This window comes from Notolabrus celidotus, chromosome 16 (genome assembly GCF_009762535.1).
Source record: "Notolabrus celidotus isolate fNotCel1 chromosome 16, fNotCel1.pri, whole genome shotgun sequence".
Classification (NCBI taxonomy): domain Eukaryota; kingdom Metazoa; phylum Chordata; class Actinopteri; order Labriformes; family Labridae; genus Notolabrus; species Notolabrus celidotus.
In genome coordinates, this window is record NC_048287.1 from 9,192,012 (window position 1) to 9,210,445 (window position 18,434).

The 18,434-nt window shown below is 43.6% G+C and overlaps 1 protein-coding gene and 1 long non-coding RNA gene across 2 annotated transcripts; one reads left to right on the forward strand and one right to left on the reverse strand.

Moving 5' to 3' along the window:
• Nucleotides 1-179: 179 nt before the first annotated feature.
• On the reverse strand, nucleotides 180-1,415 carry LOC117828559. The gene is made up of 3 exons (XR_004634432.1): nucleotides 1,327-1,415; nucleotides 445-1,184; nucleotides 180-272 (listed from the first exon to the last, which is right to left on the reverse strand). It is a non-coding gene; the product is annotated as an uncharacterized LOC117828559 (long non-coding RNA).
• sh3bp5lb (SH3-binding domain protein 5-like, b) lies at nucleotides 463-16,325 on the forward strand. Its single transcript, XM_034705766.1, has 6 exons — nucleotides 463-1,243; nucleotides 1,541-1,603; nucleotides 1,793-1,921; nucleotides 9,398-9,559; nucleotides 10,489-10,662; nucleotides 12,132-16,325. The coding sequence occupies exons 1-6, from the start codon at nucleotides 977-979 to the stop codon at nucleotides 12,777-12,779; spliced, it is 1,443 nt and encodes a 480-aa protein (XP_034561657.1). The 5' UTR covers nucleotides 463-976; the 3' UTR covers nucleotides 12,780-16,325.
• Nucleotides 16,326-18,434: the final 2,109 nt, after the last annotated feature.

The following is an 18,434-nucleotide window of genomic DNA, read 5'->3' on the forward strand; positions in this document are numbered from 1 at the left end:
ATAAGGACTAAGTATGCTTTGAATAGACTGCCTGAATTAATGAATATAAAGTGTCTTATTTTCAAAAACTTGCATTTTATTGTTTCAAAATCTATTAATATGAATTATTTTGCAAAATAAACCAAAGATTCAGAGTTTCTGACCAAGTGTTTCATGTTTTTATTTTTAATTCCCATGTGGTCCTTATCTTCTTTTGTATGTTTTAATCAAGCACGCCCTCATGGGCTTCATAGTTTGAGACCGGAGGTTGCATGCCGCTTGATCCCATTAAACTGGGTTTGGAAGGAGAAAGCAAAAAATGTCAAATAAAGAATTAAAAAATGTCACAATTACAAGAATGAGTTTGAAATGTGAAAAATATTTATTTTTTATGCATTGATACTTCAAGTTTAACTTTAAACATTTTTAGTAAGGAATAATGATTCAATTTGTTTAGATACTTACCGTTTTAAAAATCGTTCTATAAACGAAAGAAAGAAAGAAAGAAAGAAAGAACGCTTCACTCCAGTTTTACCCTATGGTTTTACCCTTATTTGTATTAAATGCCAATGGAAAGACGGCCAAACTGGATTATAAGGATAGATCATGTGATTAAAGATCATTCATCTCCTCCTCTCCTCTTTAATTATAACATGTGTAACACTGGTCACGCGGGCTACATTTATTACTGGATACATTACAGATAAAGAAAGGATATATGAGTATGAATAGACTGATAATTCGATATAAAACAAAGCCGGGCAGGGCTGAGTACCACAGTCGGTGTTGGCATCATGAGCAGCGGGAGGAACAGGCGAGCTCCATGCTGGCTCGAGTTAGCATCGGCCACATGATGTTGTTTGTGCCTGAGCCGAACATGCTTTCTCTGTTTAGTGGTCTGGATTCAGTCCGTTTCACCGCAGTGTAAACGCGGACACCGGGCTCCTAAAGCCGGGGGGGTTAACGCCAAAAAACATCGGGAAACTCCAGGCCGCACATGGAGCCGGGGACCTCGCGTGAAAGTCCGACCGCTGCGGGGGTCCCTAACCCGGCCGGTCTGCGGGAGGAGACTCCGGGGGAGGAGGCGAAGGGTGAAGCGGGAAGCACGGGGATGCAGAAGCGGAGAGGAGTGGAAGGAGACACCGAGGAGGAGGAGGTGAAAGCGCAGAGGGAGGGTGATGAAGATGCTGGGAGTCAGGTTAAAGCTGGAGAGGAGGAAGAGGATGGTGTTAAACATGAGGAGGAGCTGGACCCCAGAATACAGGTACAAATAACATCTTTATTACTCAAATGAAGTCTGTGTGATTGTATTAAATATAATCCAGTTTTATACAAGTACACTCTTACCAAGTGAAGCTGTAATGAATATAAACACACATGACGGTACTTGTCTGCTCCTGGCACAGACTGGTACCCAGCATGAGCTGCCTCTCCCTGCATCTCTGGGCTGCTGATGCCCTCTCACTGAACACCCTGTTTGTGCTGCATTTTCATGATTTTTTCAGCCCTGTTCTTTGTACTGTGCATTTAATTATAGATATTATATCCTCTTTGTTAACAGGAGGAGCTGGAGCACCTGAACCAGGCCAGTGATGAGATCAACAAGCTGGAGCTTCAGCTGGATGTGAGACCGCTGTTTGTGGACTTACTGTACTCAGCCTGTGTCATCTTAGGGCTCACTGAACATAGTTTGATTTGTCCTCTCTCTCTCTCTCTCTCTCTCTCTCTCTCTCTCTCTCTCTCTCTCTCTCTCTCTCTCTCTGTTTATGTGTTTATGTGTGTGTGTTTGCATGTGTGTGTGCACTCCCCACAGGATGCCCGGTCCAGCTACAGGAGGATTTTGACTGACTCTGCCCGGAAACTGAATGGTCAGGGCTCTCAGCTTGGCGCCTGCATCGAAAAAGCGAGGCCGTACTACGAAGCTCGCAGACTGGCCAAAGAAGTGAGTGTTGTAGCTGAAGATGAGTCATCAGTGTCTTTATACAGATCAGTATCAAAAATAATCTCTATCTCTAAGAAATGAGACTTAAATGCCAAGAATAATAATGAATAATAATAATACATTTTATTTGGTGGCGCCTTTCAACTCACCCCAGGTCACCTTACACAGAGTAAGGCATTCATCATTAAAACAGAAGATCAAAAATAAAAACAAGGGAAGTGCAGAGTCTCCAGTTAGAGGGAATGTGCTAATTTGAGCAGATGAGTTTTGAGTTGGGATTTGAATGATGTGATGGAGTCTGACCATCTCATGTGTGGGGGGAGGGAGTTCCAGAGTCTGGGTGCTGAGCAGCTGAAGGCTTGGGCACCGATGGTACTGAGGCGTGACAATGGGGTGGTTAGCAGTCCAGCAGAGGTTGAGCAGAGGGAGCGGGAGGGAGTGTATTCATGAAGGAGGTCGCAGAGGTAAGCGTGGGCCAGGTTGTGGAGAGCTTTATAGGTGAGGAGAAGGTTTTTGTAGTGGATGCGGTATTGTACATGGAGCCAGTGAAGTTGGATGAGAACAGGAGTGATGTGGTCAGATGATTTGGTGTGGGTGATGATCCGGGCGGCCGAGTTCTGAATGAGTTGCAGTCTGTTGATGAGTTTGGTGGGGAGTCCAGTGATGAGGGCGTTGCAGTAGTTGATGCAGGATGTGACAAATGAATGAACCAGGATTTGGGTGGTGGACTGAGACAGTGATGGGCGGAGTCTGGAGATGTTGCTCAGGTGGAAGAATACAGTCCGGCCCGTGATGTTTTGAATATGAGGTGCAAATGAGAGGGTGCTGTCCAGAATGACAGGGCCGAGGCTCTTGACTTGTGGGGAGAAGGGTACAGGGAATCCATCGACGATGATGGGCAAAGCTGGGGTGTATTGTGATTTGGTGAGGGTGGATTTGGAGCAGATGAGCAGGGCCTCGGTTTTCTTGCCGTTAAGCCTCAGGAAGTTCCTGCTCATCCAGCTCCAGATGTCTTCAAGGCAGATGATGAGGGAGGTTGGATGGACGGTAGTGGTGGGTTTGGAGGAGATGTAGATCTGTGTGTCATCGGCATAGCAGTGAAAATGGACCCCATGGTGACAGAGGAGTGTGCCCAGTGGGAGGAGGTAAATGATGAGAAGAATTGGACCCAAGACTGACCCCTGGGGGACACCCAGTGAAACACCCGAACACCCAGACTTGTGGTTCCTTAATTGCACAAATTGTTGGCGGTAGGTGAGGTATGATGTGAACAAGGAATGTTCAGCACCAGTGATCCCAATGCCAGCCACACCAGCCCTTACTTCTCAGGCAGTGAGAAGTAAGTGTATTTTTGGACTTTAAAACATAGTTTGATTAAAAGTGATATACGTACATTTTCAAACGACCAAAATGACAAAATATGATGTAAAACTTTACGGGCACTACGTCAACATATGTCTCACTCAGCGGTAAGAAAACACCAAAACATTATCACAGTGAAAGTTAAAAACACAAACAAACCTGATATGTACGCGCAGGAGGCGGGCAGAACGGCAGGACGGGATTTGATTGGTTTCATAATTTGGCTCCTGATGGCAGGGATTGGTTGGTGTTTTCCCAGGTTTACTTCGACTGTAGATAGCACTTTTTTCCACTCTTTTTTAAGAACACATTATTTATTGATTGCCATCGGGACATTAAGATCATTTTAAACAGTATGACAAAAAGTGGATCTAAATCTGACAACCAACCCCAGCTTTAAAGCCATCATTCAGTACAGATAGGTGTCAGAGTAAACCTCTGTGCACCGAGCGTCACAGGCGCTGTCCAAGGTGCTGATCCTGAGATTTGTTTCACTCAGTTGTTCACTCTGAGATTTGGTGTTGGGTTAGAAACCATTTGAGTAGATTCATAAGTATTGTTCAGTTATTATAGGACGGACGAGAACCACTCCCGATAAATGTTCCTGAATTGGATCAGTGATAGTAGAGAGCAGGGTTCCCACGCGTCCTGGAAAACCTGGAAAACAGTTGACCAGTTTTCCAGCACTGGAAAACACCTGGAAAATGGGAGAAAAAGTAAAATGTCCTGGAAAATCACATATAGTCCTGGAAAATTATTCCAACATGGCTGCGTGCGACCTGACCCTATTAACAAAACACATCCCCATTCATTGAAAGTTGAGTGCACGCTGTGCTGGAAAAGACAGCGACACTGCACAACTTTTTTCACATCTTTTCTCCTTCACTTCATAATCATGCATTCACAGAAAACGGGGGTATATTGTTTAGTTTTATGGTACATGAACCTTGTAGAGTGCTCTTTTGATTCAAAGAGTCTTATATTTAAGTTATAGTGTGACCAGCCGAGTCGAGCAGAGAGCTTGGGGGTCTGTGCCTCACAACTTTCTCTGCAGGCTGAGAGCTCAATTACCGTACTCTAGCTCAGTTGTTCTCAAAGTGGGGTCCTGGGACCCCTGGGGGTCCGTGAACCATAGCATGGGGGTCCGTGAAATAATTTGAATACATTTCTAATAAATTATAAAATTGTGCTGTCATTACAAAACAACATACACCATTGTTATGATACCATTTGGTGGCTCGAAGGGATATGTGAGTCTTGCTACTGTTCATTTTCTGAAGGCGTTTAAGATCAATTACTTGAAAAGTATAAATGCTGTCATGTTGAGTGACCTTCTGTTTTAAAGGATACAGGTGGTATTTACTTGATTCAAATTGAAGTGTTATCTGTTTATCACTATGGTACAGGTCTGAAGTATTTACATTGATACGTTTTACAATACAAATAGTTCCAAGGGAAACTAAGAGTGCAAATGGTAGGGTTAGGATTAGGGTTAGGGTTAGGATTAGGGTTAGGGTTAGGGTTATGGTTGGGTTAGGATTAGGGTTAGGATTAGGGTTAGGGTTAGGGTTAGAATTAGGTTTAGGATTAGGGTTAGGGTTAGGGTTGGGTTAGGATTAGGGTTAGGATTAGGGTTAGGGTTAGGGTTAGGATTAGGGTTAGGGTTAGGGTTAGGGTTAGAATTAGGGTTAGGGTTAGAATTAGGGTTAGGGTTAGGATTAGGGTTAGGGTTAGGATTAGGGTTAGGATTAGGGATAGGGTTAGGATTAGGGTTAGGGTTAGGGTTAGTATTAGGGTTAGGGTTAGAATTAGGGTTAGGGTTAGGGTTATGGTTAGAATTAGGGTTATGGTTAGAATTAGGGTTAGGGTTAGGGTTAGGATTAGGGTTAGGATTAGAGTTAGGATTAGGGTTAGGGTTAGGATTAGGGTTAGCGTTAGGGTTAGGATCAGGGTTAGGGTTAGGGTTAGGATCGGGGTTAGGGTTAGGGATAGGATTAGGGTTAGGATTAGGGTTAGGGTTAGGATTAGGATTAGGGTTAGGATTAGGATAAGGGTTAGGGTTAGGGTTAGGATCGGGGTTAGGGTTAGGGATAGGATTAGGGTTAGGATTAGGGTTAGGGTTGGGATTAGGGTTAGGGTTAGGGTTAGGGATAGGATTAGGGTTAGGGTTAGGGTTAGGATTAGGGTTAGGATTAGGGTTAGGGTTAGGGTTAGGATCAGGGTTAGGATTAGGGTTAGGATTAGGGTTAGGATTAGGGATAGGATTAGGGTTAGGATTAGGATTACGGATAGGGTTAGGATTAGGGTTAGGGTTAGGGCTAGTATTAGGGTTAGGGTTAGGGTTAGGATTAGGGTTAGGATTAGGGTTAGGGTTAGGGTTAGGGTTATGGTTAGAATTAGGGTTATGGTTAGGGTTAGGGTTAGGATTAGGGTTATGGATATGATTAGGGCTAGGGTTAGGGTTAGAACCAGAACTAAACTTAAGCAAACAGAACCAGAACCAAACCCAAGCAAACCCAACCCGAACCGAACCAGACCTGAACTAGAACCAAACTAGAACCGAACTAGAACCGAACCTTACCAGAACCATACCAGAAAAGTACCAGAAACCTTACCAGAACAGAATTCAAGTACACAGAAACAGAACCAAACCCAAGCAATCCCAACCATAACCGAACCAGAACCGAACCAGAACTGAACCAGAACCGAACCAGAACCGAACCAGAACCACAACAGAACCGTACCAGAACCGAACTAGAACAGAATCGAACCTTACCAGAATTGTACCAGAACTGAACCAGAACCGTACCGAACCAGAACTAAACTTAAGCAAACACAACCAGAACCAACCTCACGCAAACAGAACCATAACCAAACTCAAGCAAACAGAACCAGAACCGAACCCAAGCAAACCCAACCAGGACCGAACCAGACCTGAACCAGAACCGAACCAGAACCGAACCAGAACCGAACCAGAACTGAACCAGAACCGAACCGAACCAGAACCATACCAGAACCGTACCAGAACCGAACTAGGACAGAACCGAATTAGGACAGAACCGAACTAGAACAGAACCGTACCAGAACCGTACTAGAACCGTAACAGAACCGTACCAAACCAGAACCGAATTCGAGCAAACAGAAACAGAACCAAACCCAAGCAAACGCAACCAGAACCAAACCAGACCCGAACCAGAACTGAACCAGAACCGAACCTGAACCGAACCAGAACCGACCCAGAACTGAACCGAACCAGAACCATACCAGAACCGAACCAGAACCGAACCAGAACCGAACCAGAACTGAACCAAACCAGAACCATACCAGAACCGTATCAGAACCGAACTAGAACAGAATCAAACCGTACCAGAACCGTACCAGAACTGCACCGAATCAGAACTGAACTCAAGCAAACAGAACCAGAACCAAACTCAAGCAAAAAGTAACAGAACATTGAGGAAAATCCGATACCTCAGCTAGGAAGGGCTGATCCGATTTCTCCTCTCAGTGAGTATTTGCCATGTCTTTGAGAAGACTCTCTCTGAAGGAACAGATGAAGCCACGATACACAGCCTCCCCTCCATCATCTGTATCCTATATCCTCACGTGATTGGCCGCATGGCCGCCATGCTGACCAATCAAAACAAAGTTCTGGTGTGAGCAGAGCTTGGGCTGAACACTGAGAGAACTAAGCAGCGAATGGGAAAAACTGGGAGCCGGCTCTCTCTCGATGCGAGCCGGCTCTTCTGATTCACTATAAAGCATCGGCTCTCAGAGGCGCAGCTGTTGATCATGACACATCACTAATGTGCTTAATCTGTGTTACAATTATAAGGGGGCCTTGGACAATTTTCTCACCTGTAAGGGGTCCCTGGCTCCAAAAAGTTTGAGAACCCCTGCTCTAGCTAGTAGCAGTGCAAACTCTCGATAGTGAAAACAAACGCAACAAAAAGAGCGACACAGCTGCACAGAAACTCCTAGACTACATGTCTTTCAATGTAGACTTCCACTGAGAGGAACATATTAGACTATTTAGGAACTAAATTAGGAACTAAATTTAGACTGTCATACCAGCTTGATCATCAATGAAAATGTCCTGGAAATGTCCTGGAAAATGATCTCTGGAAAAGAGTGGGAACCCTGAGAAAGGAGGATTTCCTTCATGCTCTCCCTGCAGAAATCCCCACTACTTTCTGACTCTCCCTTGCCTGCTCACCTGCTGCCTGAGTGGGAGGAGCTCTGGAGCCGATAAGGACAGCCAGCTCACCTGTGTCAGTTTTTTCAGAGGAAGATGAAACTGGCTGCTGGCTGTAGATCCTACATCTCCACAATTGAGCAACTGGGTATTTGATCTACAAACCAGTTGGATCAATTCTAATAGATATCTTTTGGACTAGAAAGCTCGCCTCATGGTCCTCTGTTCTTGCCGACAGCCCAATGAGTTGGTCATCTACGTTACACCAGCACCCCGTTAAAGAAACTATTTTTCATCCTGCCTTCAGTCTTTGAATCATGATCTATGTGCAGTTGTTGATGATGCCACAAAGTTAAGTTGCGTGTAAAATGTTGGTCATGCCGGGGCTGGGAGGCCTCTATCTGCCTGCAGTAGATCAGTGATTGTGTAACACATTTCAAATCAGTCTTAAATAAAAACCATTAAAACAAGAACATGATTTAGAAATCTAGCCTTTGGGTCAAAGAGAAATGCTATCAAGAATCTGAAGATACTCAGAAGATGTCCTCAAATGGCAAAAAAAACAATGTAGGCACTTTATTTATAGAGACATCTTTGTACTCTGTTCATAAAAATGAGAAACAAATAACATCTGAAGTGTGGAGAAATATTAAGTTTATGTTTCTGCATTCAGAAATGATTTGGATCAGCAAAAACACACTACCAGGTTCTTTGTTTTTCTATTTACAACATAATTTCAATACTTTTATCAGTTATTAAGATTATGGCTTTCGTAACCTTTACATTTAGGCTGTTCAGATTTTAGGATTAGTCTAAAAATCTCATCCTAACCTTAAAAGATCTCCGTGAAGGCAGCGGAGGATGACTCAGAGAATTCAGGGTTATTATAAGCAGTGATATCTGGACTGAAGGATTTCTCTAATGACTCTTTTATTGATGGATCAAATCTTTAACCCTTGATGGTCTGGGTCATTAGAGTCAGTCATGTTTAATCAACACACTGAGGACTCATTTCAAAATGTAATTAAACTAATGAAGACTGTGAGGAGGGAGAGAGCAAAGGTCTGATTGGTTCCAATAAAAGGAATATTGGATTATTAATCTGGACTATGGACGATGTCCTCTGTGGATATAAACATGCTAATCAGTCAGAGAAATGTGTTGAGTGTTTTAGTGAAACGTGTGAGGATCTTTTCATGCAGAGTCTCCATCTGATAAAATGTCTTCATCAGAGATCTGTAGTCATTAATCTGTCAGAGCGACCTCGTCTCCTTGTCATCATCCAGCAGAGCGTCCCGCTGCTCGCTCACGCTGAGACGGAGAACACACCTGAGCAGTGACCTTGACTTTAACAGCTTCCTCTAAAACTCTGTCTGCTGCTCTATCAGGATTAACACACACACACACACACACACACACGCACACGCACACGCACACGCACACACACACACACATTCACCTGAAGAATGTTAGAATATGTGAACAAACAGCCTGACTCAACAAACTCTCTCATCACCTGATTTTGGATTCACAGATGTTAAAATGACTGAATTTACATCTGTAAAGGATGCTGCTGCTGCTGTGTCAGCAGACAGCACATTTCTCACAGAGTTCTTGAAACAGTTCTCCAGAGTTCACAAAGTTTGAAAAATTTTGGTTATTGCCAAAAAGATGATCAATTGAGACAGACAGCAGTGAGCACCAGGCAGACATTAAATCAACTTCAGAGATTCTCTTTTGTATTTACAACCTTATTCTGAACCATATCACTTTATCAGGACTTGTCTTTCTTTTATGTGTAAATAATGAGCTCTGGGTGTCAGCCTGTCCTAGGCAGATCCTGCTCCTCTCTGTGTGCTGTCTTTAGACCAGTTTTAGTTCTGTTTGTGACGTGTCAGTTTATGTGTTTTTTTTTCCAGGCCCAGCAGGAGACCCAGAAGGCGGCTCTGCGGTATGAGAGAGCTGTGTCCATGCACACTGCAGCTCGAGAGATGGTCTATGTAGCAGAGCAGGGTCTGTTGGCAGACAGGAACACCATGGATCCAACGTGGCAGGAGATGCTCAACCATGCTACTGCTAAGGTACACAGGCAGGGTTCAACTCGTGTGACTTCGTCAGTGAGATTGCTACATGTTTAAAGACATGTTGTTTCACCTCAGCTTGACCTCAGTGCTCATCTGAGAACACCTGAGCAACACGTGTGTCTACTGTATAAAGTGATGATGTCAGAGCCACTGTTGGCAGGAGCGTTGAATCTTACATGTCAATATTCTGCTCCAAAACTTTTAATCTGGATCTGAATAGTCCATATTTGAAAATCTCCTCTTTTTTTTCTGTCCAGGATCAGGTGATCTATCTTAACCCGATCCAGATACAGACTACATGCTCATGCAGCTGTGTTTCCTGTGCTACTGATTCTTTTGTTATCTATCTATCTATCTAACTAACTAACTAACTAACTAACTAACTAACTAACTAACTAACCCTAACCTTAGGAGTCATCTGGCAACAAAGAAAGGCAGAAAACTAAAGGAAAAAATGTATTTGCAAGGTTTTATTTCTTTGTTACTACAATTGTTTCGATATTTTTACAACAATGTGTAACATATCTAATTTTTGATTAGTTGAAAAAAAAAAAATCTTCTGGAACATATCTCGCGACCCCCAACTAGTGTCTCATGACCCCCAAGAGGGTCCCGACCCCCACTTTGGGAACCCCTGCTCTAAATGAGACTTCATACTACATACTTTGTATGGGGGCACTAAAGACCCCACAGCTGCTTTGAATCAAATATTTCATGTTTGATATTGATGATATTTTGTGATATATTTTATTAATCTCACAATCCTAGCGTTGTCTCCTCCTGCTCTATCTCTGGAGAGATTCAGCATCGAGTATTAGCATCACTATAAAAACGTTGTTTTTATAACGTGTTTAAAACTGTCTGAATCAGTGGTATGGGGCGTTAGAGGCAGAAGATAATGTGTTGTTGTTACCTGTCCTGCTCAGGTGAACGAGGCAGAGGAGGAGCGTCTCCGCAGTGAACGGGAGCACCAGCGTGTCACTCAGCTCTGTCAGGATGCTGAGGCTCGAGTCCAGACTCTGCAGAAGACCCTGAAGAAGGTCATCCTCAAATCCAAACCCTACTTTGAGCTCAAGGCTCAGTTCAACCACATCCTGGAGGTCAGTGCGAGCAGGAATGTGTTCCTGATACACGACGTGTGATCATGTGACCTTTCACTTACTCACTTCCCCTGTGTCTGATTGTAGCTCCAGTCTCTGAATGTGAGCGTTGTTGTGGATATGATTTAGTGTAGCTCACATGAAGATGCTTGTGGCTCAGAGGCTGCACATGATCAGTGTTGTGCAAGTTCACAGAAAGAACTGAACTAGTTCAAAGTTTAGTTCATACAGTCTAAAATGATCTAGATCATGTTCATAGTTCTTTTTAAAAATGTATTTTGAACTAAGTTCATGGTCCAAAACATGAACTATTTCAAGTTCTTTTATTTTTAACTGCATCTATAATCTTTTTCAGTAGAGCCTCCTACACTTCAGTCCCCAGTCCTCAATCACTGACATCTACTGAAATACATGAACTTCTGTATTCTACTATAGTGACATATATTAAGTGTAAAAGCCAAGAACATCTGCAGCCAGGGCGTACAATTAACACCCATTTCTAATCCATGATGATGCAGCAGTCACCTTGAAATGAAGTATGACCTAATAAAATAGCAACTGTATTCTTTAAGTGATGCTTAAGTTGGATTTTCATAATAAAAACGTATGGTAATTATTTTAAATCAAATAAGGCATGATTTTTTTTTAATGGCCGGTGAAAAATATTTTTGGTTGGTAAATTTCTGGAGGTCACTAGCCAATGCCAGATGACGTAAAAAGTTGATTTTACGCCATGTCTGCAGCTATGAAAACTTAGAAACACACATCTGACTCTACAACCTGTCAGCTGAATATTGGGCTAAAGGATCCGACTTTAACGCATCAACATACAGGGAACATCCCCTAAAATAGAAGAGCTAAGGGAAAAGAAACACTGAACAAAAAAACAAACAAACAAACACTAAAGTGAACTATTCCTCATTCTCAAAAAGTTACACCTCTCTAAAACCAGACCAGCCTGTTGGGGTCTGTCCTGATTCATTCATAAAACTCCTTCAAATGTTCAAACAGCTGCTTCACAGGTACTGCTCACTACATCTGGATTAATAGACACATAAACCATGCTGAATGCCTGTCGGGCGCCATAAACCTGACTTCAGCTTCAGTAAACACAGCAGTCGGTAACTGTCTGTGACTCTCGTTAGTCCTCGAATGCTGCCGGAAAGTGAGCAGTCGTTCTCTGCCTCCAAAGTGAACAACGTTCCCGTTCATGAGCTGCAAACTGAGCGGTTCAGTTCACCAAAATATGAGCTTGTTCACGCACAACACTGCACATGATAAAAGCTTAAACAGCTTCTAAACATCAGCTGATGTAAAGGAAACACCTCAGAGGATCTTTAGTTCTGGAGAACATTGACTAACTGCTGGTCTTTAAACCTAAAACATGTTTAATGTTGACTTTTAAACTCTTTGATTCTCCTTCGAGATGTTTGCTCAGACAAACTAATGAAAACATTTATGTCCTTCAGGAGCACAAGGCTAAAGTGGTTCAGCTGGAGGAACAGGTATCAAAGGTGAAGACACGTTACTCTGTGGCTCTGAGGAACCTGGAGCAGATCAGTGAGCAGATCCACGCTCAGAGGGGGCGGGTCAGAGCCAGCAGGGGGCGCCCTGCCATCTGCGGGGGGAGGAGCTCCCCTGTAGGAGCCGAGGCTGAGGTCAGAGCGACGAGTGCCGTGCAGGTCAGCAGCTGCGTGGAGGGGGTCGGTGGGATAGAGAGTGCCTGGGCGGACGGAGAGAAGACTCGACTGTGGGTGGAGCGTCACAGGGAGAGCGGGTGGGGCCAGAGGGAGCGTCTGGAGGTGGAGCAGGCAGGGTCAGACTGCATATCCGTCATCAGCCTGCAGACCATCGCCTCCGATCTGGAGAAGTGTGACTCAGTGGAGCACCTGGGGGAGCTGAGCGACGGAGGAGGGAGTGCGCTGGGGGAGGAGTCAGAGCGAGACAGGAAGCTCAATGAGAGACCAGTCAGCAGGGAGGTGGTGAGAGGGGAGGGCCCTCTGAGGGACAACACGCCCCCACAGAAGGGAAAGGAGGAGGAGGAGGAAGGGGGAGGGGATAGTAAGGAGAAGCAGGAGAGCTTCACTAAGCAACATCACAGGAGTGTGAGTCTATGAGAGGAGGAGGAGGTGATGAAGATGCTGTCCTGTGAAGGATACAGGGCTATGAGGAGGGTCTGCAGGTAGATCAGGCACATACTGATAGGACTGATGAGTCTGTACATGATGGATATAAACAGAGGACACACACACACACACACACACACACACACACACACACACACACACACACACACACACACCAAACTAACACACCAAACACATACACATACACACACACACACACACACACACACACACACACACACACACACACACACACACACTCACACACTCACACTGCAGAGTGAGGTCTGCTGCCAAAACTGTTAAAGTGCATGAAACAGTGTCTCCTTAGAAACGGAGCAAACATAGGTTTATGTTTAATTCATGCTCGTCCCTGCAGAGTCCATCAGTGTATCAGCCTCACTCAGCAGCAGCTGGACCGAGCTGCAGTGACTCCTGCAGACGTCACAGAGGACATACAGTGAACTTTACGTGCACACTCTTTCTTCTAGACGTAACATAATCCATGTCCACCTGCAGGGTCATCATCTCAGCTGTACATTCATCACGTTTGTTTGAACTGGAAACATTTCACATGCTTTACTGGAAACAACCCTCTGTTAACATGTTCACATGATGAGATGTCAAATGTTTAGACTGAAATAACATCATGAACTCTGCAGCTTAGTGTCAAAAACATGATTTCACAACTGCGGTCACAAGGACAACCAGAGTTCAGCTCTCCTCCTCAGTCCCTGACTCACCTCTCCACTGATCTGCAGAAAATCAACATGTTTCCTGTGTTTCTGCTCACTAACAGATAATCTGTCAGAATAACCCTCTCTCGGTGGGTGTGCAGTATCGAGGGCAGCAAAGAATACAACAGAGATATTTATTGATCACATACAAAGATCTGTGATGACACCACAGGTTAGGACATTTAAATAAAGAGAGTTTATTCAGCTCTTCATCAGGATGGAGGGGGAAAGTTTAAAGTTACTGTCCTTTAATTTTATCTCTATAAAAAAAAACTTTATTTAAAAATAACGAGGCCAAAAGCTACTCCCCCGTTGCCTTATAAAGAGGGACTGTTGTCTCCAGCTGTGTATGATTAAATGTAAATATGTATTTATGATATTATTTAAGCCCAGTTTGATGGAGGAGGTGAGGAGCAGCAGAGATTACTTTAACTTTAATGACTTTAATGACCTTTACATAAAAACAAAGCTTCTTATTGATCCAGTTTACTGGTTGGAGGATGAAACGCAGACACTGAGGATGTTTAGCTTTACACAGGACCGATCTGTCACACCTCGGCCTCTGGCTTCACGGCAGTCCGTCCAAATGTACTCCTGGTGAGACTGAAAGGTTCAGGCTGTTACTGGAGCATCCCAGACCCTGATGTGATAAATATGATCCCAGTTTAACAGGTGACAGGAGGTGACAGAACAGCCAACTCATGATTCAATATAACTCATGATGCTGGGTTCAGGATGATTTATTTGAGGTGTAAGTAACTCAGCTCATGATCACACTTTAGAGAGGAGACTGACTCCTAAAGCTGTTATCAGTGATACTTTAATTTAGACATTTTTTTAAGTGCTTCATGCTTAGATTACCTAATACTGTTTGATAACAAATGTGCTTTATTTTGAAAGGGCACAAAAGTACTTCCTGCAGGTGTTAAAGTCAGAGGAGTGAATGAAAACAGCAGAAAGATGGATCAACAGTTACAAATGTCAGATGTATTAGCGCCCCCTTTTGAGACATTACAATGTTGTAACGTTGTCTGTTACGTCTCTACGTCTCTCTCTTTGGTCTAATGGTTAAATCACGTGCCCATGAAGCTGTTGGCCCAGGTTTGATTCCAGCCTGCCATTCCCCCACTCTCTCTCCCAGTTTATAGCTCTGTCCACTGTCCTCCCCTCTCTAATGAAGATGCAGAAGCCCCAAAAATATAACTTCAAAAAAGAGAGAGAGATCGACCGCTAGCTTATAATTGATGTCGATCATATGTTATGGAGAAAATAAAAATGTTAGATGGAGGTCTAATCTCCTTCGTTAGGCCATCCAGGTATCATCTGTGTGAGGGAAACACTGGCGGAGCATCAGCTGTAAAATCTCCACCTGCTGCCTCCATGTCTGCATACCTCTATTCAGCCAACAACAGAAAGATGTGATGATGTCCAACAACAGAAGTTGAGGGCAGACAGTGCCCTCTGCTTTTTAAAAGGGATCGCTGTTCGTAGCTCATCTCACTGATTTGTCTCGTCTTCTACATGCATGGATTTGAACTCTCTTACATACAGTCCCGTCCTTATTAACAGACAAATATCAGCTCATCTCTGAGGGCCGTCAGCGTCCAGGTGAGCTGCGGTTACCTGACAACAATATGGCAGACAGCAGCTGACAGTACAGACATCTCCTGTCCTCAGACTGATATTAAAGGCTGTCCAATGAGAGAGGAGCGCTGTCATAGAGACATTTTACAGCTTGATCCATGATTCAGTCTGATTACATGAGTCCATCATGATGTTTGTCTGGGTGTAGTTATTTAATGTGCTGATTTAAAAACAGTTTCACAGAACAGTTACTACAAACAATGCTATGAGGGATTTATAAATGGTGTCATCATGTAGTTTGTGCAGCAGAGGGCGCTCTGACTCTATGCTTTACTGTCCTCTCAGCACTGTCTGTAGCACAAGAAGAAGAGCAGACCAGTCACAGCTGAGCAGGAGCAGGTTGGAAATGGACCAGGATGTTAAATATACTTTAATGATGGTAATAATTTATGTGACAGTCCTTTGAGTGTGTTTGCAGTCATGATGGTACAAACTCCACTTTAAAGGTTCTTAAATAGATATAAATATACTGAATCAGCTGCTTCATCTCAGAAATCTTTCCTCTGAAATGTGTCACAAACGTTCATACTATTTGAACCCAGACATATTCAACTGTTTCATCTGAAGAGATAACAAAAGTTAGATTATTTTATGCATTCAAGACAAAAAAACAATTGTTTGATAGATGATTATCAGATCATTCAAACTTTCTAAAACAGCTGACTGACATGAAACTGGAGGCCTGTTCGTCCTTCACAGAAAGCCATAAACCAGTTAATGCCTAAATATGATCAAAGTGTTTGATAAGCTGGTGATTTATTTAAAGTGCCTAAGAGTCCTGATCAAGTTTGTTCAGCCAAAAAAGATCCCAGCGTTAACGAATCATAGAGGAGAGTGTCAGATATCTACTGTAACACTGACGGAGGTGTAAAGTTATTTAACAGAGGATCCAGAGTTTATAAAATAAGTTCATCTAGAGAGCTAACTGTATGCTGCAGTCATAATGATTGTATTAAAGGTGGACTCTGCAGGAAGTGTCTCACTCTGAGGATGGATGATGTTTTCTAAAAGTGATGTGTGAGATATTTATACATGTGTGAGTCCAGAGTTTCAGGTGGAAGATAATTCCAGTGTGTAACTCCTGCTGTTAATGAGCTGAGCTGTTTGAACTTGACTTTGTGGATGAATTAAAAGAGAAATGTGTTAAAATGTGTTATCTTTGTGTTTTTGTTTACTTTGGCAGAGCTAGGTTAGCTGGTTCTAGTCTTAATGCTAAGCTAGGGTAACCATACTCCAGGAGCTTACAGACAGACCAGTATCATCTGAACTCCTCACTTTTAAACATTAAAGCCAAAGAGAATAACCTGATGACAGCTCACATAAAGAGTAAAGACATCTTTGAGGAACCTTCATGTGTCTGGTTTTAACTCTCTGTGGTCTGAAGTGAGACTCGCAACTGATAAGATATTGATCTGGTTTTAAAGAGCGTAACTGCTGCATACAGCATGAAAGCCTTTTTAAGATGGCTGATTTACCTGAGAGTCCACTTAACATAGACCTACTGACCAATCATAATGTCCATCCATCCATCCATCCATCCATCCATCCATCCATCCATCCATCCATCCATCCATCCGTCCGTCCATCCATCAGTCCATTCCTCTATTATCCATCCATCCATCCATCCGCCCAGTGCCTTTTGCTTATCTTGAGTCAGGTTGTGCAGACCCAGATGTCTCCTCCTGTGAGCCCTGGGTCTGCACCACTCCTCCAAAAGGAATCAATCTAATTAGATCCACCTCAGGTGACTTTTTGTACAACAAGTAGCAGCTCTACAAACTCTAAGAGGGTTTTGACAAACCCCTATGAATTAAAAAGGGGAAACATAAAAAGCATAAGCTTTTTGACCATCTTTTGGCCTGGGATTCACCGGTGGGGCCTGTCTGGCTTCAGACTGATGAAAAACTTTGGTTTGGTTCAGCAGTCAGTGTGTGCCCCATGCACTGAGGCTGTAGACCACTTCCACTAGTCACTGGTTTGAGTCCCAGGCATAATCCTGTGCTGCACCACCCACTCTCTCTTTACTTCCCTCTTTTCCTGTATCTCTTTAGCTGTATCCAAAATAAACAAAATGTATCCATCAATCCATCATCCATCCATCTATCCATCCACGGTCCATGGTCTTGGTCTTCCCTGGGGTCCTCCAAAGGCCAAAAGGTAGGCATCCAGGAGGATCCTAATCAGGTGCTTGAACCACCTGAGCAGGCTGAGCTCAGACACCCTTTGGTGTAAACTGGTTTCCGCCTATTGTATCTGCAATCTCATTCTCTCAGTCACTACTCAAAGCTTGTGACCGTAGGTGAGGATTAGAACGACAGGTAGTTCTAAGCTTTTCCATCAGGTTCAGCTCCCTCTTTACCTCGACAGTCCAGTACATCACTTGCATTACTGCTGAAAAAATACCAGTCTGTGGCAGGGATGTGCTCAGAGTGTGCTGTCGGCCTGGTCATAAATGTTTTGATATCATCACTCCATCAGAATGTTAAATCATTAATAAAATACTGATGTGAGAAAGAGACAATGCAGAGAGGAAGTAAGGTAGGTTAATGTACAGCACTAAAATGCTGCAGATAAACTTTTATTTATCCTAAAACCTTTCCTCAGCAGCTGACTGAGTCAAACTTTCATCAGTCTGATGGAGTTTGAGAAAGCGCTCAGTGTGATATCTGAATGTTAACCAGCAGAGAACTGTCTGAGAAATATCCCTCACTGCTTCTCCCCCATGAGGAAAGGTGTTCAGATGGAGATCTCATGTGTGAAATATCTGAAGCTGAATGTCAGTGCATGGTTAGCTTAGCATTTAGACTGTGTGCATGTTTCATCCTGCAGCCCGGAGAGAGGATTTCCACATCCTCTACCTGAGATCGTTCTTTGTTTCAGCTTTAGATCAGTGCAGACATGATGATGTGCAGAAACTTCTCTGGTGGATGTCAATGAAGAGCTCAACATGGATTTCAGAGAGTGAAGTTTAGAGGAGAGAGGGTTAAAGATAAATGAATGCAGCAGCCTGCAGAGATGGATGTGCAGAGCTGAGCAGAGAGAGCAGAGAGTGATAATTGATGGTGATGGAGTGAAGCAGAGATACAGAGGGTGCCTGCTGAGACAGGATAAATCGTGCACGGTGTATAATCTCAGAGTTGTAGAGGGTGAAGGTGACACATGATGGAGGAGGAGGAGGCTGTCACTCTGACAGTGATGAGATGATGACAGCTGAGGGGATGAAGAGCAGTGAGGACGCCCTCTGTCAGGATTCTCCCTCCTCGAC